Below are 27,429 nucleotides of genomic sequence, written 5' to 3'. Positions count from 1 at the left end.
GATGGAGCCTATGCGGATCTCCACACAAGTTATATGTTATTATTTCTGAATTCAGCCCATTACAAGGATCTACATATCTGCCATTACCTGACAATATTAAAAACAAAAGAGCCGTGGTCAATATTGAAAATAATGATGAGAAATGCTTTTTGTGGTGTATTTTAGCTGCTTTGTTTCCAGTTTTAAGGAATCTTGAGAGAATAAGTTATTATAAACAATATGAACACAATTTTGATGATGCAATGAAGGGCTTAGAATATCCAATGTCTGTTCAGAATATTGATAAATTTGAAAAAAAGGCCAGGGATATTAATGGTAAACAATTATCTATTAATGTATTTATTTGTTCTACTGGCCATGGCAATTGCTTGATAGCACCTCTCAGAATCAGTACACTTGATGATGATTCTGCTGTTCCGATTGATCTGCTCTTAATTGAAGGGGATGGCACATATCATTACACTCTGATACACAGTCTTGAAGCTTTAGTCAGAAAACAACAAGGCAAATCCAATAGAATATTCAAGTTGTGCCGAAGATGTTTAACTGTATTTGATGGTGAAAAAATGGTGAATGGGGTTCGGGAAGTGAATGCAGAAATTGCTAAAAACAAGTTAATTGAACATTTAAAATACTGTGGCAATCATAAACCTGTTCATATGGTGATGCCTAATCCAAGTGAAAATGCCAAATTCAAAAAGTTTGAAGCCTTGTTGGAACACCCAGCATATATAGTCTGTGATTTTGAATCAAACCTCAAACCCCTTGCATTATGCAGCCCAGATCCTGATGAATCTTCAATTACATCATACCAGTTACATGAACCTTCTAGTTTTTATTATGTGATTGTACAGGATGGTGTTGTTAGTAAAGAAGATTTATACATGGGACCAGATGCCATCAAAGAATTTGCACATAGAATAGAAAATGAGTGCCATAACATAGCATCTAATATCTTATTGAAATCAAAACCTATGTTGCCTTTAACAGAGAAACAGATTGAAGATTTCAACAATGCAGAAAAATGCCCGGTATGTGATTCTGAATTTTCAGATACAAATATCAAGGTGAAACACCATTCTCATACAGATGGTTAATTCTTAATGGCTCTGTGTAATAGTTGTAATATTAAGATCCAGAGACCAAAATTTGTCCCTACATTTTGCCATGGTGCATCCAATTATGATTTTCATCATTTGATCAGGTACGAGGGGTTTGACAAGGAGAATTTAAATATTTTAGCAGAAAATGATGAGAAATATATTGCTATTAGCAAAATAATTAAAGTTAATGGTGTTCCTATTCACTTAAGATTTCTTGATTCCTACAGAATTCTGTCCGCTAGCCTGGCTACACTGGCCACTCAATTATCTGATGATCAATTCAAAATCACATGTACTTTGTTTCCAAATCAGGACCTGAAATTAATTAGGCGGAAGGGTGTATATCCATATGATTATGTTACAGATTTTTCTAAATTTGATGAGTGTTCTCTGCCACCACAACAAGAGTTTTACAGCAAAATCAGAGCATCTGGAATCACTGATGAAGATTATCACCATGCCCAGTTGATGTGGAACAATTTAAAATGCCAGACATTTGGTGATTATCACATGGCATATTTAAAACTTGATGTCACTCTCTTAGCTGATATACTTCAGGCATTCAGAAAATCTTCCATGCAAAATTATAAACTGGATCCAATGTATTTCTACAGTGCGCCAGGCTTAGCATGGACTGCAATGTTTTTAAACACTAAAATGCAGTTGGATCTGATCCAGGATCAGGACATGTATCTGTTTATGGAGCAATTTATAAGAGGAGGCATGGTGCAATGCTCTCAGAGATATGCCAGAGCAAATAACAAATATATTCCTGATTATGATCCAGCACTGCCATCAAATTATATACTGTATGTAGATGCCAACAGCCTCTATGGTTACGCTATGATGGATAAACTGCCATATGCAGGGCTTGAGTGGGTTGAAGATTTCAATATTGAAGATCTTAAGGATTTTGATGACAGTGACTATGGCCTATTCTTAGAGGTTGATCTGACAATTCCAGATAATTTACACAACAAATTTTCTGATCTGCCCCCAATTCCTGAGGTTAAGTGCTCACCTGGTTCTAAACAGAAGAAATTGATGATGACTCTAGAGCCAAAACAGGATTATGTCATATATTACAAAAACCTCCAGTTCCTGATGAATCATGGTGTTCAAGTGAGCAAAGTTGGCAAAGTTTTGAGGTTCAGGCACTCAAGATGGTTGAAGCCATATATTGACACAAACACAGAGCTTCGAACATCTGCAATGAGCCAATTTGATAAATCTTTGTTTAAATTAATGGTCAATTCTGTATATGGCAAAACCATTGAAAATGTCAGAAAACATACTGATGTTAAAATAATTACTGACCCCAGCCTGAGCAAAAAATTGATTGCAAAGCCTAATTTCAATTATAGAAGAATTTATGATGAAAATATGGCACTTTTTAATATGAAAAAAACAAAGATTAAGTTTGATAAGCCTATTTATGTAGGGGCTGTGATATTGGAATTGGCCAAATTACACATGTTAAAATTGTATTATGATGTGTTGAAGCCTTTTTATAAGGATCGTGTAAAACTGATGTACACGGACACAGATAGTTTTGTTCTTGATATTCAGACAGAAGATGTTTATCAAGATATGTCACAGCCTGAATTGCTTGAATATTTTGATAGCAGTGAACATACAAGGATTCAACCCCACAACAAAAAGGTGCCTGGCAAGTTAAAAGATGAGACACTTGGTGATGTTATTGTGGCATTTGCTGGGTTAAGGGCCAAGATGTATAGCTTTGAAACATGTAGTGGTGCTGTTGCCAAAAAGGCCAAGGGCATTGGCAGAGTAACTGTTGACAAAGAGCTTGAATTTAAAGATTATGAAAATTGTCTGAAATCATGTAGCACAATCAGAACATCAGAATGCAGAATTCAGAGTGTGGATCACTTGTTGACTACAAATGTTGTAAGAAAAGTGGCTCTGGACCCACATGATGATAAGAGATGTATTTTGTCATGTGGCATACATACTCTACCATGGGGTCATTGTGATTTGAAAAATGGCAATCAATGCCCAATTACAGAGCATGATTTGAAATAAATAAACATGCCTATGAACTTATTTGGGTTCAAAAAACAGGCTATTATGGACCTGCCAACACCACAACCCTCTTCTGATATAATATCTAAACTGAGTGCTTTGTTAATTATTCATCTGAACAGCATACTTACAGATGTTGATGATGAAACAGGTAAAACATTGTACATATTTAACAATAATTTAAATCATTACCAATTACCTGTAGGTGGTCAATTACAATTTATTACAACTCCTGAGGGTGATGTCAAAATTTCAGTAGGGAGAAATATTTATAGAATTAAGCACTCAAACATGATTTCTGGCACTGTATATACTGTTTCTGCTGGTGACTGCTTATATATTGAGGTCCCGGGATCATATGACAAACTTATACCTTTTTTTATAGAATTAAGAATTAGATATTCAATAATAAATAACCACTAAAACAAAAATGCCTAATGATATATTTGGCCATACAAGACATGAAGATCACAGTGATGAGATTCTGATGCTTGATGTCAGAGTCAAGAAATTAAGAAGTGATTTACAAGCTTTACAAACCACACTCAATGCCAGTCTTCAATTAGAAATTACAAATTTACAATCACAATGCATGGACCCTCTTCTTAAAATTGACTCAGAACTCACATTATTGGTTCAGAAATATACTGATTTGGCCACATTGGATAATTTTCAAAGTTTAGAAGAAGCTGTAGCAGCTCTTCAAGCCAAATTTAAGACCCAGGCCACCAACTCTGAGCAATTGAAACAACAATTGGAGGAAGAGATTAATAATGTCCAGACACAGCTCCAAACAATTGTCAAAAGCATAAAATCACAAGAAGATTTTGATCCAGTGATTTCCACTCTAAAAGAACAGATTCAGTCACTGGAGATACCTAATCTGGACCCTCTGAACAATGCCATAGCCGAGGTTAAAGAAAAAATTGAGACACTTGAAAATTTTATGAACAACTTGCCATCTTCTGATGCTTTGAGTGCAATAACTCAGAGTGTTGCCAACATTAAGCTGCAACTTGAAACATATGAAGATTTTGGAAAAATTCAAAGTACCATAACCCATCTTGAGGGTACAATAGCAGCAGTGCAAAGCGATTTGACAAATGTACAAGAAACTCTAGAATCCCGCCTGCCCGGTATTGTAGACACTCTTGTCAGTGTCCAGCAACAAATCACAAAGCTTGAAAACCTCAACACTGAATCTGAGCTATCTCATTTTCATCACTTGATCGATGATATCCAAACAAAGCTTGAAATTTTACAACAATCAACACCCTCTCAGGCAGATATAGCCCTGCTCCAAGATGCTATGCAAAGTGTGGCTGATGCTTCTGAATTAAACAATGTGAAATTGGCACTTGAATCTTTGCAAAATACTGTATCAAATCTTCCTACATCACAGGAACTTAAAAATATTAAGAGAGCTGTGAATCGCATATTGAAATCAGAAGATATCAAGAATATCCAAACAGAGATCAAACAACTCACTCAGACAGTGGCCACTCTACCAACCAATCAACATATTAATGAACTGCATGCCCTGTTTGAGGATATCAGAAGACAGGTCCATGATCTTACAGCTCAAAATTCAAAATTGGCAGTTGTTGAAAATTTACAGCAAATTGTAGCTAATATCAAGCAACAGCTAGGGACCATGGAATCCAATCAAGCAAATGCTCTGTCTGTTTTTGCCACGCAGCTACAAGAAATTGTGCAACAATACAAGAAACTTGTTGTGGACATAAAAATCAAGCCAGGCCATGATGATGTTGTTAGGACTATCAATGAGCACCTTGAATCTGTAACAAGTAGATTGCTCACAGCAGAAAAAGAAATAACTGGCATAATTGAAAATCCTAAACATACAGTAATTCTTGAATTGTACAGTATCCCCAACAAAGAATATGATTCACCATTTACACCAGGTGGCAAAATATATATGCTGTCCCCTGCACAATTTTATTACCAGTTTTTTGTTGGGGGCACACTTAGACCAATCAAGATCAAATATTGGCTTCAACCACAGGCACACCACTACCCTACCTTATCAATAACAAATGCTGATAACAAACCAAAAATCACCAGTGTAGAGTTAGAGGATTTTACAGACCCCAATACATTAGAAACAGCCTATGCTGAAGATGATAGCTCTCTGGAATTTAAAATGCAAATAGGGGACAAATTATATTTAGAAAATCCTGTAGTATCAGCTGCTGAACACCCTATAGTTGCAATATTCTTGTTTACATATTATGTCTAGACAAATTATTGTTGATGAATTACACAGACAAGCCAGACATAATTATAAGAGATTGCCAGTAGTCACAAAGGGCATAGATGATTTATGGCAGTGCGACTTGATTGAGATGGCAAGTGGACAGCTGAAAAACTTAGACAAAATCAACAAGGGCTACAAGTATCTACTCACTGTCATAGATACATTTTCAAAATTTGCCTGGGCTGTGCCACTCAAATCCAAGACTGGAAAATGTGTTACAGAAGCCATCAGGACAATCATCACTCAGAGTGGAAGATCACCGCGCTATTTGCAAACAGATAATGCAAAGAATTTTATAATTCTGTGTTCCAACAATTTATTAAAAGCCAGGCAATACAACATTACTCGAGTTACAGTGATCTCAAGGCCTCAATTGTAGAGAGATTCAACAAAACCCTAAAAAATCATATGTATAAACAATTTACACTTCAAGGTAATTATAAATGGATTAATATTCTTCCAGAACTTCTACATAAATATAACAACTCGGTCCATTCCACAATCAACATGAAACCCTCTGAAGTAACTTCATCTGATGAGCAAAAATTGATCAGCACTGTTTATTATCCTAGATACCAGCCAACAACAAGAAAAGCCAAATACAAGATTGGTGATCAAGTAAGAATCAGTAAATATAAGCACTTATTCAAAAGAGGTTTTACAAGAAACTGGAGCACTGAATTATTTACAGTGGTTCAAGTTAAACCTGGGACCCTTAACACATATATAATAAAAGATCACCGAGGAGAAATTCTCAAAGGCAGGTTTTATGAAGAAGAGCTCAGCAAAACTAAACAGCCTGACACATATCTCATAGAAAAAATCATCCGCAGAAAAGGCAACAAGTTACTTGTCAAATGGCTAGGACTCCCAGAACACAGCTGGATCGATGCAAACAAAGTGATAATATGAACACCTGGGATGTTATAAAAAGGCTGCCAGAACCTGAACAGCAGATTAAGAGAAATGGCAAGTTGCTGCCTGATAATATTAGATGTCTTATTGTTGGGCCATCGGCTTGTGGTAAAACTACACTAATGACTGATAATTTTTTATTGGCACCCAACTGGTTAGACTGGAAAAACAGGCACTTGTATGTCTTCTCTAAGAGCTTAGAACAATTAAAATATCAACAGCTGATGAAGCTATATGATGGATTGGATATAGCCACTTTTGAACCAGATGTTAAGCCACTCCATGAATGTCTTGATAACTCTGTTGTTGTGTTTGATGACATTATACTGGATAATCAAAACAAGGTTAGAAATTTCTTTACACAGGGCCGACACAAAAACATTGATTGCTTCTACCTGGCACAGACTTTTTCAAAAATATCGAAGCAGCTGATCCGAGACAACAGCAATTTTATATGTGTGTTTCATCAAGACCATACCAACCTTAAAACACATACATGATGAATATGTAGGTGGGGACCTGAGCTACAATGATTTTTCTAAGATTTGCAGTAGGTGCTGGAACCAGGACAGTTATGGCTTTGTTACAATTGATATGACAAGAAAACCCAATAGTGGCAAATATAGAAATAAAATCAACAATTTTCTAGACATTGAATCATAAATAAATAACCATGAAAAGGCCAATCATTGATGATCTTAAATTAAGAGATTATCTTGTAAAAAGATTTAAGGGATGGAAATCAGAGAACCGAGGTTTTTATGAGCAACACAAGCGCACAGAACAGCCTATTATTGATGCTATTAGTGAATTAGGTAAAAATATTAAAACTGTTACAGAGCAAAATCAAAATTTGATCACAGAGCTTGTACCTGTAGCTGCAAGAAACATATTAGATTATCCATTCACCCCACTTTCTAGTATTCATACACCTAGTCCTGTTGGTCCTCGAAGAATTGAAGCTACTCAGGATCCTATTGAATTGGGTCTTCTTGCTCAAAAATATTTAAGCACACCTAAAGACAACAAAGATGAGGTTTTTGGCTTATATGCTGACACAGAGCGTGATGGTAGCATCATACATAGAATTGGCAATTTCAGAGTAACATTTATGGGAGATGACCTGATTGTATATTCAGAATCTCATCTTGGAGAAAAAGGTGCTTTTGTTAAGTATCCTGGAACACCTGGATTGTGGGAACTGATGACTAGGAAAAGGCCTGGCAGCTATACAGATCAAGATTATGAACATTACAAAGAAATATTAATAAAATCAGATGCTCTATACCAGAACAATGATCCCACACAAAAAAGAGTCAAGTCTAGCAGTGGAGCAAAATACAACAATTTAATCAAGCCCATATGGTCACAGATCAAGACTGGCAGTGGAATCAAACAATACAACACCCTGCCTAAAGAATTTGTGTGGGTTGATGATGTCAGGAAACTTGTAGATAGGTTGCTGGTGATAGCTGGGGAGGAAAATGCTGGCAACCACAATTTTTACAATGAAAAGGTTGGAATTATGGACATGATAAGCACAAAATTGTCTAATTTTATAGTGAATGACACTAAGAGGATTGGATATCTTATAAAAATTATTAATACTCTACCACCTAAATTTTGGAATATCTCTGAGGGTTGGGGGTTGGTTAATGACATTATAAACAAGCTGCCATTTGAACTACACATTCCAGGCTATCAGTATTGTGGCCCCGGTACAAAATTGGACCATAGATTAAACAGAGGGGACCCTGGTGTTAATCCCCTAGATGCTGCTTGTAGAGACCATGACATAGCATACAACACACATTCTGATCTTGACAAGAGACATGTTGCAGACAAGAAATTAGAAGAGGCTGCATTTGGTAGATTTGTAAGCAAAGATGCTTCTTTAAGTGAAAAAATAGCAGCATTGGGGACCACCATAACTATGAATACCAAACAAAAATTGGGGTGGAGGTTGTGAATATATATATAATAAACCTACAATGAAGGCCAAGGGTGTTATGTATCAAATACCTTATGCAGGTCTTAAATCTCTTAAAACTATTGATAGTCTTTTAACCAAAAAACAGCGCAAGAAAAAAAAATCTTGTCTTGCCAAGGGCCATGGTATGAAATTATTACTTAGCACCTTTCAATTAAAAAAATTACAGCAATCTAGAAAAAAATCACATGTGGGGGGATTCATATTTACTATCCCTGCCATCTTAGCTGCTCTCGGGGCTGTTGGGAGATCAGCCGCCATAGCAACAACAGTAATAGATGCCAAAAAGAATAAGGCAGAATTAGATGAGCAGAGGCGCCATAACCTGGCCATGGAGAAACAAGGCAAAGGTGTTAAGAGAGCCATGAATAAGTTTAAAAAAAAACAAGAGCCGCTTACAAACCAAGATATTGAAGCTTTAATCAAGCCACTGGGCATCAAAAATTTTAGAGGTGTGTACATGTCTGATTCTTTACCAGAACAACCACTCAACAAAGAGTGTGGCATAGTTAATTTGGATAAGTACAAAAATCAGGGCACTCACTGGATCTGTTATCTTAAATATTTAAAAAATGAGGCATTTGTGTTTGATTCATTTGGAGGTGTTCCACCTGAAAATTTAGTAAAATATCTAAAATCAACTAACCTTTATTACAATAATGCCCGTGTTCAAAATTTCAAAGATGTTAATTGTGGACATTTGTGTTTATCTGTTCTTAGATATATGTCTCAAATAAATAAACCATCAATTGAAAATTTTCAAAAAGCCTTGTGGTATTTAAAACATCATGGGGGTATTCCATCTCACCAGCCAAAATTCAATATTGAAACTCAAATTACATGATGATATAGTGTATCTCAAAACAATAGCTCTCAGAGCATTTTATGGCATGTACTTGATCCCTAATATTACACACCACAACAACACAATTGCAGTAGGGGATCAAAAAATTGTCATCACTCCAGGGCAATATAATCTATCTACTCTAAATGCTCAGTTACCCAGAGGTATAGTTTTAACTCAAAATTCTGTCACTCACAGAGTAGAGATTGTATCTGCTACAGAAACAGTGGATCTGGGTACTATAGGAGAGCTGTTAGGATTTGAGAACAACACAAAACTTGAACCGGCCATCAAACACACTGCTATTAATATACCTAAATTCTTAGCCATAGAGACTTTGAATATTCACTGTAATGTGGCCGAGGGTATGATCACCAAATCAAATGGCATAGGCACTCACAAACAAACTGGGATCTTTGCAACATTCAAACCTAACTCTGAATTTATGGAGCCCATCATCTACAATCCATCCCCAACATTATATTTTCCTGTGTGTCATAATAGAATAGATAATATTGAATTGATGGTCACTAATGAAAAAGAAGAATTAGTTGATTTTGCTGGAGCCACAACAACTGCTATCATAGAGATTAATATTTAAATAAAAATACATACAAAAAAAAAATGGAAAATATTGAGAGTTATGAGCTACAATCATTCCCCCCAAACAGGAGGACCTTTGCAAATTTAAATCAACCCAACACAGAGATTGAGGTTGATCTTGATGTAGGGGATGGCTTTATACACCCCCACAGAGCATATCTATACATCAAATTTGATGTTGTAAAGCTCGATGGAACAGATTATCCGGCAAATTCAAATATAAGATTGGTAGATAATTTTGTGCCGCATCTGTTCTCTGAAATTGAGATCAGAAAGCATGGTGTTGTTATAAACAGAATAGATTATCCCGGCATTACCTCCACAGCTTTGACCACACTAAAATTATCCAAAACCGAGGCTTCTTACTACAAAATAGGTGGATTTGAGGCTGGTGATAAAATATTATCTAAAAACCACACAGTGCTGTTCCCTATGCGCCTGTTGCCAGGATTCTTCTCAGATTACAAAGATATTATGTGGAAGGGTGGTTTAAGAATCACATTTAGAAGAGCTGCCAATGATAATAATGCTTTGATGAGGTACAGCACATTAAACTCTACAGGGGAAGCTTTGCCTAATACCCTACCTGATGAAGGCAAATGCATTATTCAGACTATGGAGCTAAGAATCCCAGTTGTTGAATATGAGGCCAGTTATGCTCTTAAATACAAAGCTGATATCCTAAAAAATCCACAGATTCCTTTACAATTTTATACATATCAATGTGTACAGAAGCCTGCATCTGGTACCTATTATGAGTTTGATGCTACAAATTCATTCTCCAGTATACAATATGACATGCCGGATTTTGTGGTGGTACTGTTTCAGACTGGAAGACACAATAATCAGGAAAAAAATTCAAGTATATTTGATAACTGCAACATCAAGAACATTTATCTTAAAAATGGCAGAAATGAGGTATTTCCTAGAGAAAATTATAATTTAGACATGTCCAAGGATGATTTTCTTAAATTATATGAAGCATTTACAGCATACAAAAGGGTCACTACTGGCAATACTGACATGTATTACACACCAGATGAATTCAAAGCACAGAGACCCATGTTTGTCATCAACACCTGAAAAAGGAAACAAGTTGTGGTTAATGACAGGACAAACATTAAAATTATCTGTGAATTCCACGATACACTCCCTGCAGACACCATATGTAGTGTTATTCTTATAGGTGAAAAATCATATGTATATGATGTAAGAAATGAGAGTGTCACAGAGCAATTCTAGAAGTCCGACTCAAACCCAGAGCTCTTGTTTTACAAGGCAGCAATATTAACATTTTGCCATCAGGGGAGGACTCAAACCCAGAAGCCTCTTGATTACAAGGCAATAATACCAACACTTTGCCGTCAGGGAGGCCCACACATTCTACCAGGTTTCAAACCTGGGGGCCTCTTGATTATAAAGCATATAAGCCATGGAACTATGTCCACATTCTATTGAGCATCAGAATCCAGGAGTTATGAGTTCTATATCAGCTAAATACAATTCAAAGTTGGACTTTGAAATGTGCAATGAATATTCTGTAAGTCACACTCGGGTATATATTATTAGAACAAAGCAAAACCTGAATCCAATTCAGGCATATATGACAACATGCAAGAGGCCAATGTTCTTTTTATTAAGAATTTCCCTTGGAGTCAATGACAGGATGGCATGGCAATTTTCCCTGAAAGGGCACAGTGTAGATTATATCTCATGCATGCAAGCATATAAAATCTCCCAGGCGTGCATAATTTATTGCTGGCCAGGACATGCAACTGATCAAAGATTAGAAAGAACATGAAACAGAATGCCCTTGTCCTATTGTATTGATTTGTAAGTTGTAGAGGATGAGAATATGAGCATATAGACAACAAACTGAGAGATTCAGCCTTTGTACACATGGCGGAATCAATCTGAGGGTGGGGGCTCACCATTTCTACACTAGAATTCAAGATTCTTGGGATTTTGACAGAAAAACACACTGTAAACAATAAGATCTTATGGGAACTTGGCATAGTTTTAAGTGTAGGCAAATCTGTCTGTTGAGGGTTCTTCTTTTCTACACTAGAATTCAGGATTCTTGGGATTAAAAGCATATCACACTTGAAGAATTGGGGCATATGCCCCTCTTGACATTGTTTTAAGTGTAGCCAAATCGGGTTGTTCAATCAAATAACCTCTTCATTTGTACGCTATAAGTGAGTTTATAATATCATCAATCCCACTACTAAAGCAGCATTTGCATGGCATACCAATCAGGTTCGGCTTCAAAACATGGTGCCTTTGTTCCAGGATTGGCTAGCTAATTCAGAGTATCCCTTATCGAGGGGCTAGCACAGGAAACACTAATCCAAACCTTGGAGTAAGTGGTTCAGTGGTAATGGATTTAGTGAAAATGTTTGGTACTGGCAGTTGATGGTTTTCCCACTCAATGCAAGTGTAAACAATGCATGGTTACTTTACCGATGGACAGAGAACTACAAGGCAAAAACCACTTGATTTACTCGCATTCACGCAAAGAATTGCACAATGCTACTTAGTAACAGGGTAGCTACGATTTTTTGATTATGAAATTCCCTGACTTTTCCAGGTTTTCCAGACCAGAAATAATTTTTTTCCAGACATGTTTGTCGTCATGATTTTTGCTTTTAAACCTCATGTTTTTCAATTAAATATGCAGGCACGTTAATTATTATGAATATGAATATACACAGTTATTAGCTGAAAATTTACCAAGTGATTAATATAATGCTAATCAATGAAAAAATAAATAACTATTGTACTTCCCCATTTTCACTAAGTCATTACAATTAAGGTGGTGTAAAAAAATCAATAAAAAAATGTGGAATAGGTATATCAAAGCTTTACAATGTAACCTGTATACAACCTCAATTAGCCTATATCAATACAAATGAGAAACAACACAAAATTAGGCCATGTACCTTTAGAAAATATGCAATAAGTTTAATGATTATATTTTTTTTAATTTATTGAAAATAGTACATATTACGGAAATTCAGAACTTGAATGGGGCCGGTGACAAACCATACACCTAAAAAAATATATACGCGGGCCATACTTTGGAATCAAATATCTCCATTATTTGAGTTTTCCACATGCTGGAACCAATTTTATATTACGGAAAACATCGAAATCTGTCTTTTAAAAGGTAATAGTTCCGAATGTTTTATGATTTATTTTCAAATTTTCCTAGCAGGAAGACTAATTATCATAGAATTTTGGCAATCACTGTGACACGAAATTTGAACCTTCCTTAAAATAATGAGCACTATTTGGATTTGAAAAAAAAACCTTCAAAATGACCTTACTCAATCATACACGCTTTCCACGGACAAGGTATTCTCCGGTTGACAAGCGACAGTAAGTATCGTAAACTATTGGGAAGGAATGTAGAAATAAATCGGAACCTTAGTAGAGTGCATTCAGGGTCTTTATTTTAATTCTAAGACAACCAAACCTGACATCCTAACCTAACCACAAAAGCATATATTCACAAAATCTTAAGTAATCGCTAAAACTCTGCAGTATGTGTTAACAGACATAAATCGAAATTGAACCATGTAAAAGTTGCATTTGTAGCATGATGAAATCGTAATAAAACAAAAGGAACTTGGGCTTCACCACTTTTCAGCATAATATCATTCTACACGCAAACAATACGTAAAATTTATAACGGCATGAAACCAACATTGCTAACCTAACAACGATATGTGACCAGCGTACGTTTAATTCCTCTATTTCGCACCAGTTTTTAAAAAATAAATTCATTTTACATGCACAAAACACCTGCATATTCGAATAATGACGTCACTGATACTGCATAAAATCACTAATTTCTCGGGTGTAACACATCTCTGCAATGTAAAAACTACGACAACGAGCAAACGAACTAGTTGATCAGGTTGCTTCTGAACAGGTCACAAACGAAGGACTCAAATTCACAGAATGGGTTCACGGGGGGAACGAAGTAGTGAGTCCCTTTGTTTTTACTCGGCGTCCACACCTGTCCAGTGTGACGTCAACCACAGCCAGTTACGTGAAATTCTGCTCTTCAAGCTTTATTGCAGATCCAAAACCAATGAACTGTCCGAACACCAACCTGCTCTGTTTCACGTATCAAAAGAGAACGGGTTACGAATGGGTGTGTTCTTGAAGAAAGAAAATTTCCTCACCACACACAAAGCTAAAGCAACATTTTTTCCACAAGAAATTCTGAGGATGGCTGGTGCGTAGGTTTCGTCTTGAGTAGATCGTTCTCTAAGGAAAAATCTCACGCCTGTCCAAATTCCAGTCTTGAACAGGTTCACAAGAACGAGTCGCAAAATGAACGGATCCAATAACCTAGATCCGAGAGTGAATAAATATAGAATTGAAATGCGAAAGAACCATAATTTTGTACGTAACAGACTAGAAGTCATAATGACGAGAGGACAAGTTTCTGAACTGAATCTTTAGGGGGGACTGGAGTCACAAGAACCGAATTCGGAAGTGGAAATGAACCGTTCGTTCATTTTGTAACTGGTTCTCCTGCAACTCCAAAATGCGCATAAATTCCAGAAAATATGCAAAATTCCTGACCAACCAAATTCCCTGACTTTTCCCTGTTTTCCAGGTTTTCCAGTCACGTAGCAACCCTGAGTAAGGTACCGGCAGCGTTTGTCTGTTGGAAGGCCGATGTCAAATCAGGTTTGTGCAGTGGATAAGATAGTCACCAGTGAAGACAGATTTGACAATGAGGGGCATTTTATTACCAAATCTCACAAGCAAACAAGGTGTGGTAACTGCAAAAAGAACACAACTATGAAATGTGAGAAGTGTAATGTTTCGTTACATACAAAGTGCTTCATTCCATTCCATCAACAATAGGATGATTATGACTTGTAACCAGTGTTGTCTTTCTCAGTGGACCTGTGAATAATACAATAGAATATGTCTGACTGAGTATTTTATCACGTGCATTTGTCTTCAATACTACAGACCAATAATAGTGTCTGTGCACGGACAACAGTTGTTAAATTTTGTACATTTTTATTTGCAAGATACACGAGTATAATTGTATTTTACTTGTGTTGGATATGTATTTCGAATAATACAATAGAATATGTTTGAACAAGTACTTTTATGAACCTGTGTTTTCAATATAGACTTAAGACTATAGACAATAAATACGGAGAAACTAGTACTCACTTTTATCCCCGAAACTGTTTTTATCTTCTTCGATTAATTTCAGTGGCCACTGCCACCATCCTCGTTGGAACTTGTTGTACTGTTGCTTGGCGTGCGTCTTTTGTTTGTAGTTCTCTGGCTGTCGCTAGGTGCGCTGTTGTTAACTGTGCATCTCGGTCTGTGTCATCTGCTATTTCCGGGCGATAACTGTTGTAGTAGGGGAATCCAAGTGTGGTGCACTTGCTATCGATGTTTAGCTCGTGTGGGAAGTGCATTATGGCGTGCGTTTCCTTGATTTTGGTGTCTAAGAGCATGTAAGCAGTGTGTTTGACTTGAACCTTTTGAATTTTATGGCTATTGTATTTGATATGTTTAACAAGACCAGTAGTGGGTTGGGCTTTTGTCGCATCTGCTAGGTGCTGTTGGATTCTTTCATTGACAGATCTGATGGACCTGCCAATGTAATGTGCCTTGCATTCACACTCTGCATCGTATACACCTGGGTTATGAAGGGGGGAGAGAAAGTACCGTTTGTGTTTGTTCAGTTTATCAGCTATTTTGGAATTGGGTTTGTGCGCTACTTTGATGCCATATGGGAGAAGGGCTTTGGATATGCGGTTGGAAGTGGTGGGATGGTAGGGGAAGGCAAACCATTTATATTGGCCGCTGGAGGTTGATTGTGGCTGGGTTGCTTGCGGATGGGTTGATTGTGTTTGGTTAGGGTATCTGACCTGTATTTCCACTTTACTGCACCAAGTGGAAAGTTGTGCTTCAGTGTAGCCATGTTTCAGGACTATTTCAGTGCTGGTGGCTATCTCCTCTCGTAGATCCTCTTCTCTGCAACAGTAGGAGAAGGCTCTTTGATAAAAGTTCAGCCACACATTGGGTTTTTGCTTGGGGGGGATGGCTAGCGCACAAACCCAATTCCAAAATAGCTGATAAACTGAACAAACACAAACGGTACTTTCTCTCCCCCCTTCATAACCCAGGTGTATACGATGCAGAGTGTGAATGCAAGGCACATTACATTGGCAGGTCCATCAGATCTGTCAATGAAAGAATCCAACAGCACCTAGCAGATGCGAAAAAAGCCCAACCCACTACTGGTCTTGTTAAACATATTAAATACAATAGCCATAAAATTCAAAAGGTTCAAGTCAAACACACTGCTTACATGCTCGTAGACACCAAAATCAATGAAACGCACACCATAATGCACTTCCCACACGAGCTAAACATCAATAGCGGGCAAGCGCACCACACTTGGATTCCCCTACTACAACAGTTATCGCCCGGAAATAGCAGACGACACAGACACACACACACACACACACACACACACAGTTAACAACAGCGTACCTAGTGACAGCCAGAGAACTACAAACAAAAGACGCACGCCAAGCAACAGTACAGCAAGTTCCAACGAGGATGGTGGCAGTGGCCACTGAAATTAATCGGAAAAGAAAAAACAGCTTCGGGGATAAAAGTGAGTACTAGTTTCTCCGTATTTATATACTACCGCGTCTCGTCTCTCTTTTCCCAATTATGAATATAGACTATAGTTGTTAAATTTGTACATGTTTGCAAGATACATGAATACAATTGTATTTTACTTGTATTGGAAATTTATTTCATTGTATTTTACTTCAATAAAATATTTTACCTCATAAGTGTACTGAAGGCAAATAAAATATTTAATCTGGTATACTTTTGTTCGTGATATATGAAAATCACGTACCTCTCTAGGGCCCGTTGTTCCAATATTGGAACACGAATAAATTCAAGGTCACTGATATGCGAGCTCTGAAATTTCATATATATATATATGTTTATTTTGTGCACTAGTACTTGTTTATGGATGAATCACAGCAAAATTTGACAAAAAAAAATTGGGTTTAAATGGGTTAACCAAAGAAATTTCCTAATAAATACCTTTACAGTATTTAAGATGTACCTTTGCTGGCCCCCATGGTGAAGTGGTTAGCACAGCATGCTATGTTCGAATTCTGGTATGGGCATTGATGTTTGTGATATTTTGCAAAATAGCCGAAAGTGGCACAAAAAGCGAAGTAAAATAAACAAAGCAAATCAATTGATACGAGGCACGGTATCGGGTTGTGGCCCGGCCATTGAGAAACAATGCACTAGATTATTTTACCACGTTGACTAATTTATTTTGGACCAAAGTGTCTCTCCATATGGCAGCTTTTTCAAATAAAAGCAGTCACATCCTAAATGGCCAAAACACGGCCTCTTTACACAATGTTGAAGGCAAATTCATCAATAATATTAATTCTTTCATATTTTGGAAATGAGAAATGCAGTAGTAGATAAATATGGAGAAACTGGTAATCACTTTTCCCGCAAAACTTATTTTTATAGTTCTATTAATTTCAGTAGCCACTGCCACCATCCTCATTGGAACTTACAAGTAAACGTAACATGTAACCTTGTAACATACTGCTGTATTAAAGCTGAAAAGCTGTTCTCGGCAGTTTAAAAACACTTTTAAATAAAAAAATAAAAACGACAGCCGATAACTACATCAAAAAAACTTGATAAAGCAAAAAGACCGTTGTGTTTAAATCTTAAAACATTGTATATATCGATACTTTATTCTATCAACAAATTAAAGGTTCAAACATGATGCCAGCTGGGCTCTCTTCTAGAATCTAAATATAGCTAATTGGAGTGAAGCATTCACTGTGCATATGCGAACAACAAACTGAAGCGACACAATGCATGGTATTGAGAAAACGGCACAGTCCGAGAGACACGTAAGCGACATGCAACACGTGCAGCTTGCCGTGTCTCTTTGGTTTGAAAGGTTCCATTGATTACTGAGGGTTTGCTTCCAAGTGACGCGTGTCTCTTCAGTGTGAATTCTCCCTAACAGGCAGCAGTTAAAAACAGTCATCAGCCGTTTCACAGACAAGAGGGTTTTCAATCTGCCATGAATTTTCACTGCATGTTTACACTTTGAAAGAGGGGGTATTTCATAATATCATTTTTTTCATATTTTGGAAATGAGAGATGCAGTAGTACATAAATATGGAGAAACTGGTAACCACTTTTCCCACAAAACTGTTTTTTTATAGTTCTATTAATTTCTGTAGCCACTGCCACCATCCTCGTTGGAACTTACAAGTTTGTGGAAAGTAAGTACCAGTTCCTGCTATTTATTCATTTTAACCTTTTGTTAAATTCTGATTAATACATTATACTCCCAAAAAAAGTTCACTGTGTAGTCTTTCCTTATCTATACGTTAGTTTCACCCCTCCTTTATGCTCTCCTGCTTTCAACATTTCATATGTTTTGTTTCTTATTTATGGGCGGCTGATAAATATAAAATTGAGCTCCCACTGTATATCTACTTGAAATATGAATAAGCAGATAGGAATTTAGAACCATACTTTGTAACTTCTTACTGAAAAAAAAAACATCTCAATTATATGTGGTATTCATACTGTTTTTAGAGTTGCATTGAATTATCTGTGGAACACGTAGTATGGTGTTTTCTTAACAGACGTCCGTACTAGTATGGCTCTCTTGACTAACACATGACGTATGATAGTGAATCAAAATGGCTGCTGTATGTCTGACATTTGAGAAACGGAAGCTAATTTTAAAGTGGTGGTTCAAGTTTGAAAATGTCGCTGAAGTTCAACGTGCATGGGGGGGGGGGGGGGGCGTGAGTTTGCAACAAAACCTCCACATGCTTGACAATTAAACGGCTTTGTGATAAGTTTGAGACGTATGGTACCATTTATGATGTGCCAAAGGGAAAATCAGGAAGACCTCGTACAGCTATAAGTCCTGCTTCTTCGGCTATGGTCTTAGAAAAGTTTGCAACATCTATTCAGAAGTCTGCTACACAATGTGCTCACGAGACAGGGGTTAGCAGTGCAAGTGTACGATGCATTCTGAAAGCTGCCAAGTGAAAAGTGTATGTACCAAGATTAATGCACGCATTAAATGAGGATGATCCTGATCGGTGCAAGGAGTTCTGTGAATGGTTTTCAGTGTATGGCAGGTGAGGATGAAGAGTTTGTGACGAAGATTGTGTGGTCTGATGAGGCCCAATTCAAACTAAACCCTACAGTGAATCGTCATAATTGTGTTTACTGGGCACCAGAAAATCCTCACGTTCATGTCGGCAAGGCACTCAATCTACCGGGGGTGACTGTCTGGTGTGGACTGTCATCTAGGGGTTTAATAGGACCCTTCTTCTTTGAAGGTACAGTTACTGGCACCAGGTATCTGGAAATGGTACGCACATCAATTTTGCCAACTTTATGGAAACAGTGAGTTCTTCTACAAACAAGACGGGGCACCCCCACACTACCACCGAGGTTTGCGGGCTTGCCTAGACGAGAATCTGACAGGACACTGGATAGGACAAAGAGGTGCATTTGAGTTCCCACCACGTTCACCAGATTTAACACCGCTGGACTTTTACCTTCGGGGGACCTTGAAGGATGTTGTGTATCGCAGGAAACCACCTACACTGGAGGCCCTTCGTGAAGAAATTTCAGCAGCATGTGCAGAAATCCCAACGGTCACATTGACCAATGTTGTTCAAGCAACTATTTGCCGTTGTGGTATATGTGTGGCCGCTAACGGCAGCCATTTTGAACACCTCAAGTAACTTAACATGAAGGTGCAGGACGATTCTATTAAAACTGTGAACATGTGCAGAAAGCTCGTATTAAACCTCTGATGTGTAATTTAGTTCAGTACTAACACACAATAAAGAATTAGTGTTAGTTAAATTGTGTATTCATTTTTTTGACGGACTCTGTATCTATGATGGAATAAAACATAAGTAGGAAATAGTAGCAATGGAGTTAAGAAAGCAAGGGGAAAAGTCATGCTAAAATAATAATACAACAAATATGTATCATGAACAATACTGAATCCACCAATAAGAATGAGAAATTAATATCAAATTAAAATGTTATTTCCTAAATTGAAAAACAATGTAACATTACCTGTTCTCTTCACGGAAGAGCGTCCAACTTTAATAGACTTTGAGTCTCCTGGTTCCATAAGACCTGATTTAGAGAGGAAATTGTGGCGTCTTCGTCTTCGAGATTTGTGCTGCTGTGTACTCATCTGCTCTTCACATTCCACTTGAAGAGTTTTTTCAAGAGAGGAATAATATTCCTCCAATCCAGCCCATGTGTTTTTCTCAATAAAACCTACAGAAATATATAGATTGCCATAATGAGATACTGCGGTATCACGTGAAACACATGACAAAGCAAGGTAGATAAAAATCATTACTTTCAATTAAAAAAACATATTTGTCGAACTGTTTGATTAAAATCGATTTTAAAGAAAAGCATTTGAAATTGCTTGTATGGTCTTTGGCACCATGCATATAGATATATCTATTTGTACAAAAAGCATTCTGTTAATGGCCCTGCAAAATATTTCAACAGTTTCTTTAAAGCAAATAATTATATGCAAATATACATTTTTTTCTGTTTCTGATATGGTATACGTGAACCTACAATGGAAATGCTTGTTGAGTGTGTTTAAGAAACTATAATAACTATAATAATATTATCTAACATTCTTTTAACAAGACTAACACCATATGCTAATGAAATTATAGGTGATTATCAATGTGGATTTAAACGTAACAGATCAACTACAGATCAAATTTTTCACATTAGACAAACACTTGAAAAAAAGTGGGAATATAATCAAAATGTCCATCAGCTATTCATTGATTTCAAAAAAGCATACGATTCGGTCAAAAGAGATAAATTATATAATATATTAGTAGAGTTTGGAATACCTAAGAAGCTTGTTAGTATGATAAAAGTATGCACCAGTGAAACAGAAAGTAAAATTGGTGTGGGAGACAAATTTACAATTCATGATGGGTTAAAACAAGGAGATACATTATCTCCATTGCTCTTTAATTTTGCCTTAGAATATGCTGTTAGGAAGGTAAAAGAAACTAACGAAGGACTAAAATTAAATGGTGTGACTCAGTTGTTAGCATATGCAGATGATGTAGACTTATTAGGGGATGATGTGAATACAATTAAGAATAATGCTAAAATATTTTTCAAAACTGCTAAAGAGATAGGTTTGGAAGTTAACAAAGAGAAAACTAAATATATGCTTAAAGGCCGAAACCAAGTGTTAGGTAATAATCAAAATCTAATTATTGATAACAACTCGTTTGAACTAGTTTCCAAATTCAAATACTTAGGAGTAATATTAACATGTGAAAATTATATTAAAGAGGAAATAAAAAGTAGGCTTAATTCAGGAAATCCATGTTACTTCTCTCTTCATAAACTTTTGTCTTCTTGTTTAATATCTAAGAAACTAAAAGTTAAAATATAGAAAATGGTAATTTTGCCTGTAGTATTATATGGGTGTGAAACTTGGTCCCTTACATTGAAAGAGGAATAAATTGAGAGTATTTGAAAATAAGATCCTTAGGAAAATATTTGGACCTTAAACGGATGAGGAGACAGGTGAGTGGAAAAGGTTACATAATTTAGAACTACAAAATTTGTATTCATGTCCAGATATTATTAAAATGATTAAATCAAGAAGACTTAGGTGGGCAGGCCATGTGGCACGAATGGGAGAGGAAAGAGGAGTTTACAGGATTCTTGTTGGGAAACCTGATGGTAAGAGACCTGTAGGAAGATTTTCCTAAGGATCTTATTTTCAAATATTCTCAATTTATGTTCCTCTTTCAATGTAAGGGACCAAGTTTCACATCCATATAATACTACAGGCAAAATTACTGTTTATTTTCTTTTATCAACTAAAACACAATTAAATTTGTCATCCATGAAACACAGTTGATTGATACATGCTCAATATTCACAATGTTGACCCGTGATTTTTTTTTCTTATCTTTCATACTTCTCCTGGTGCGCTTTCGTTTCTCGGTATTTCCAGTTTCCCACTTAAGATGCTTAAACCATTATATTTACGTCCCATCATCCTTGGTAACGTCTCTCTCCATTTCCATAACATCTTGATGGAATCTTTCACCCTGCACCTCACTGTAGGCTCCTACATTTTCAGGAAAGTAGTCCACGTAGGAACCTTTAACCTTTAGGAGCCCGATCGTCTTGATCAAGACACTCTGATAAGGTCGTAGTTTTTACATTATATCTTCGCTAATTTTGGCTACAATTTCTATTTTCTTTTTTCATATTGTTGTTAACACATGTATTTAACATAAATGATTGTTGCACTTTTTTTCTTTTCACGAAAATTACGGGAAAAAGGCAACTTCTTTTTTCAAGGGAAAAATTTTGCCGACAAAGGAAGGCCGGCTTTGTTGTTCTAAAGCAATGCGTTTCCCTCACCCCTGGAAACTGCATTGGAAGGTAGTTTGTAAAGCGGTACCCGAGGTAATTTCTATGTGCATGTTGACCTTTTCATGTCCTTTTTTCCGGGGGCGGGGGGGAAACCTCATTTTTTTAAAAAAAAAAAAAAGATTTTTGGTGGATTCCCCCTTCCCCCTCCATATATACACTGAATGTGCATAAATTTTATATGGTCTGAATCTGTGATTCATTCCGCGTACAATGGTACATCATTCATCTCTCTAGGGCAATAGGGCAATGAGCTATAGTCATTTCAATGTAACCCTGCATTTTGCTGAAAACCGAAGCTTGAGACAGTGGTGCGCAGGCCTTTCGTTTCAGGGGTACAACTTGCGTTATATTGGTCACATGATAATGATGCAAATATTTTTCTGTTTCTTACATGCCATCAATAATTTCCATGTGCATGTTGACCTTTTCATGTCCTTTTTTCTGGGGGAGGGGCATTTTTTTAAAAAAATATTTTTGTGGGATTCCCCCTTCCCCTTTCTATATATTTGCTGAATGTGCATAAATTTTATATCGTCTGAATCTGTGATTCATTCCACGTACAACAGTATATCATTCATATCTCTAGGGCAATTAGCCTCTGAGCTACAGTCATTTCAAGGTACCGCTGCATTTTGAAGCTTGAATCAGTGGCGTGCTGACCATTCCTTTTGGGGGTACAACTCGCGTTACATTGGTCATATGATAATAATGCAAATATTTTTGTGTTCCTTACATGTCAGCGATAATTTCCATGTGCATGTCGACACTGTCATGTACTTTTTTCTTGGGAGAGGGGGATCCCCCTTTTTTTCCGAAATTTTGGAATTTTGAGTGTTCTCCCCCTCCCCCCTGCTATATATATGCCGAATTTGCATAAATTTTATATAACCTGAATCTCTGGTTCATTCCGTGTACAATGGTATATCACTCATCTCTCTAGGGCATTTAGCCTCCGATCTACACTCATTTAATTGAAACTCTGCATTTTGCTCAAAATCTGCTCGGGCTCAAGGGGGTTACATGTGAAAATGGCCTTGGGCTCCAAAAGGTTAAGCTCATGTTGCAGCCTTCAGCTTTAAATGCAGACAGCATTCGTTCTACAAGGTTTTTGTAATCTGGATCTTTGTTATTTCCCAAAAATTTGTGCACAACATCTTTAAATGAATCTAATGCTTCTCTTTCAATTTCATTCATGGAGTCTGGAAACAAGGAATCGGACAAAAGTTTATGTATGTCGGGTCCTACAGAAACTCCCTCTTTCAACTTGGCTTCAGACAGTTTCGGGAACTTGGAGCACAGGTAACAAACCTATGATAGAGATTTCACAAACTGCTTCATAAGTTCCAATTTGATGTGAAGATGTGGGAGTAGAACTTTTTCACGTGGAACCAGGCTTTTACTTATGGCGTTCTTTTCACCAGGAGTTAGGGCATCTCGAAGTGGTCAGTCGGTTTTTTCCCAATGAAGATCTCGGGCTCGACTATCCCACAAGCACAGGAGGGAGGGATACTTTGTATATCCTGACTGTTGGCCCAACAATGTGGTTAGTATCTTGAAGTCTCCACAAACCATCCAGCGATGACCTTTGTACTTGATTTTTTCAAGAATTAGTGCCAAATCTTTATAACTTTCTTCCAGATGCACTGAGTGTCCATCAGAAATTGAAGCGAATTCATTCCCATTATGCAGAAGAGTCTATAAATAAGCACCATTGGGATGATTCACATTCTATGTCAAATTGCCTCATGGGCCCAGAGACATCACTACAAAAAACGAGATTTCCCTCTTTAGAATAAAATTATGTGAATTCTCTCTCTCTATGCATCTACGATGATGTTCCAGGTGATAGAAGGTTTTTATTCTTGAGTCTTGATTCCAATAATTCAGCAGCATCTTTTGAAAGGCCCAAATCTCTAACAAGATCGTTTAACTCATTCTGAGAAAAAAGTAGAGGCCTCTCATCGATAGAAAAATCAGAGCCAGAATCTTCCTGTGCTGGTATTGCATCTTCTTCTTCTGATTCCAATCTGATATCATCCAAATTAGGGGGTGGATGTGGCATTGGTATTTCGCTGGAGTGAAGGACTGGACGAATAGATGAATTTAGGTTTGGGTAAGTTATTGCTTTTTTGTTTCGTCTATTGAAAGATTGCGGAGATCTTCTTCGCACCTCCTGCACACCTTATGGGGAACCCAGGCCTTGTCTTGATCCCCAAGTTTCAGTTTGAAGTATGCGAAATAAACTTTCTTCACAAAATCACTTATGTTTCTTCGTTGCTCTTTAACAGTGTATTCGCCACAAATAAAACAAAAGCTATCCGGAAAAATAACACAGCCATATTGCGCAAACATGAAAGAATCGTACTGGCAAGCTTGAATGCAGAACTAGTAATGATGGATAAACAAATAACCTGTACGTACAGTTACTGAATAGAACAAGTCAGGGCTTGTTTAATCTTGTTGTCACCCACACCTCCATGATAACTTTTCCCAAGAACCGAATGAATCATGTCAAGACATGATGGTTCTGTGAGCTGGCCCAAATCCCCCTCCCCACAATATAAAATCCAGGATTTCCTTCTCCTCTCCCCCTCACTGTCCTCCATTTTCTCTTTATTTACTCTTTATCTTTATTTGAGAAGTCATTTTTGAATAAGAACTTTCAATTTGAAAATAACTCAGCCGATTTTTTGTTCAGTTTAAGATTCCGAAGCTGTATACCAACAAAAACAACTTTTTCGAGAAACACTGATGTGATGGAATTTTTTAAATATTTTTCCCGTATTCAGCATACAAAAATCTATAAGAAACAGTTGAAATATCCTATGCAGTTTTTTGGTTGCAGACCTGTGTAACTTCAGTAACTTATCTTCCAGTGAAATTAAAACATTTTGGATGTTCTATGTAATTGTAACTTCAAATATTTTTATAGTCCTAGTAGCTGAATTTTGACAATTTTTTTAATGATAGTTGGCAAAATATTAGCTGCCATGTTTATTTACAGTTTAATGATAACGACACTATTTATGGTTTAACATGATTAGTATTTTGTGTAATATTCTACACCAATTGTTTGCTATTTTTGCTTGCAAAAAAATATTCAATTTTAAAACAAGAGAAATTTAATTGTGCTTACAGTTTACATATTACATTATCTTTCATATGAGCTTCATTCCATCAGTACATATATTTTGTTTCCTTTCTTAGAGCCTAATAAACACTATTAAATGATTACAAAATTAATGTACTTTCAACAATAGTGACTCTGATATCTACAAAATCCTTACGTATATTATTCTATCAATTATTTCTATAAAGTGATTTAAATCAGTGATTATTTTTTTTAAAAAAACTTATTCAAATCAATCCACCTTGTGACAAAGTGATGGCAATGTATTCAATTTTTAACCCACAGTAACCCACACGGCAGCACTGAGTGCCGCATTTTTAACAATTTTTATTTATTTTCCTTACCAGTGCAATAATGGTTGGGAAAGCACTAGGTAACCTATCTACACTATTCCCATGAAAACATAGAGGCATTCATGCCTTTTTTCTGGCATTCTTTCAGTTCCTTGAAGGTGCCTCTGAAGTGACTGGTCCCCCTTTGGCGGCACTCAGTACTGCACGCGGGAACGTTTCCTACCTTAAATCATAGCATGCCAGCCATAAATTTGGCTGAAATAAGAAGAATAAAATTGCAGTACATTGTTCGGAATGCAATTTATTTGTATGCAGAAACCATTGCCGTACCGATATGATATGTCCGAGTTGTCAAAATAACAATATTGAAAAGTGACAACATTTGGTTACTTTATTTGATTCAGTATGTCTTTTTTTACGTATATCTGGTAAACGTAGGAGAAATATATTGAGATTTGAACATTTTTAAAATATTTTCTATGTTTCTTCGAGTTGTCTCTCATACATTTGATTGCTTTTTCTGCAAGTCAGTAAGATCTTGACTGATAAATTTGGAACAAATAGCTCCTTTCTAAGCCCATATAAGTTGTGTGGTTTCAATTCGTTTTGAAAAATACATTGAAAATTTTTGAAAAATATGTTAACAATTTTGTGAATAGTTAGTTCATTTTTTAGTTCCTTCATTATATGGCAAAGTTATAATTATTTTTAGAATACTACTTTGGTGCATTTGCTTCAAGAGTATAAGCTTGTAATTCTATGAGACACTTTCTCTAATTTTTTAGTTTATTTCCTTTAATAGCTAATAAAAATATAAAAAATGGACGTGTTTGCGTTCATATAAATTTCGCCTGATTTCCAGTAAGTGCTACTGTAATTCAACATCGATTTGCATAAATAATTCACGTAAATAACGTTGGATATGATAGGGTGGCACAGAGTGCCGTGTGCGGGACATTTGTGCTACCATGAGGGCGTGGATGACGGAGGGTTAATGTCTTTAAAAAAGACACATCTATAGCGTGCACATTTTTCTAAAATTTTTGCCCTAAAACTGTGGTGGAAACAGAATAATTCGATAAGCTAACATGAAATCATGCATGCTTTAACTACATATGTCACTGCGTATAACACATATATAAATCAACAGGCATAAATAAAAATTACATCATGTACTTGTCAATGTTCGCAGGAAAACATCATGAACAACTTTGTTAAAATCATTTTCCTGTAGTTTATGGTTATTACAAGCATAAGAAAACAGTTTTTCTTTGTGACGTTTCAGGAGAACACACGCTCCTTTCATCAGACATTTATTTTCATTTTGACTAAAGATACAGTTATAACAATGGTTAGTAACTGTTTTCTTATGCTTGTAATAACCGTAAACTACAGGAAAATAATTCTATAATGCAAGCAATGCGTACATACAAGAAAAACTATTTGTTAAAATCGCTTCTGCAGTATACTTTCACCTTCTATTGAAACATTTTGCGTCACTGAGCAAAGTGATGCCATTCTGGCTAGATTCAAGTGGACACCTCCCATCACACGAGGAGCCACATCATCAGTATTTGTTGCGGGAGAAATAGTGGAAAATAGCTTCCTCAAAAATCATGTCCGCTGAAATCCATGCCAAAGTGCTTAGCAGAGCACACTACAAAGACAGAAGTCC

At 36.6% G+C, this 27,429-nt stretch overlaps 1 protein-coding gene across 4 annotated transcripts in view; it reads right to left on the bottom strand.

The window, feature by feature from the left end:
• GramD1B (GRAM domain containing 1B) overlaps window positions 1-27,429 on the bottom strand; it is a 178,264-nt gene that overhangs the window by 48,803 nt on the left and 102,032 nt on the right. For all 4 annotated transcript variants that reach the window (XM_083122716.1, XM_083122714.1, XM_083122715.1 and 1 more), the window contains exon 12: window positions 19,959-20,168. In XM_083122716.1, the coding sequence (XP_082978842.1) occupies window positions 19,959-20,168 (210 nt within the window). The remainder of the gene's footprint in view (window positions 1-19,958; window positions 20,169-27,429) is intronic.

This window comes from Lepisma saccharinum, chromosome 5, assembly GCF_977018435.1.
Source record: "Lepisma saccharinum chromosome 5, izLepSacc3.1, whole genome shotgun sequence".
In the NCBI taxonomy this organism is placed as follows: Eukaryota; Metazoa; Arthropoda; class Insecta; order Zygentoma; family Lepismatidae; genus Lepisma; species Lepisma saccharinum.
The sequence above is the reverse complement of the archived record's forward strand: the minus strand, read 5'-3'. Positions and strand labels throughout refer to the sequence as shown.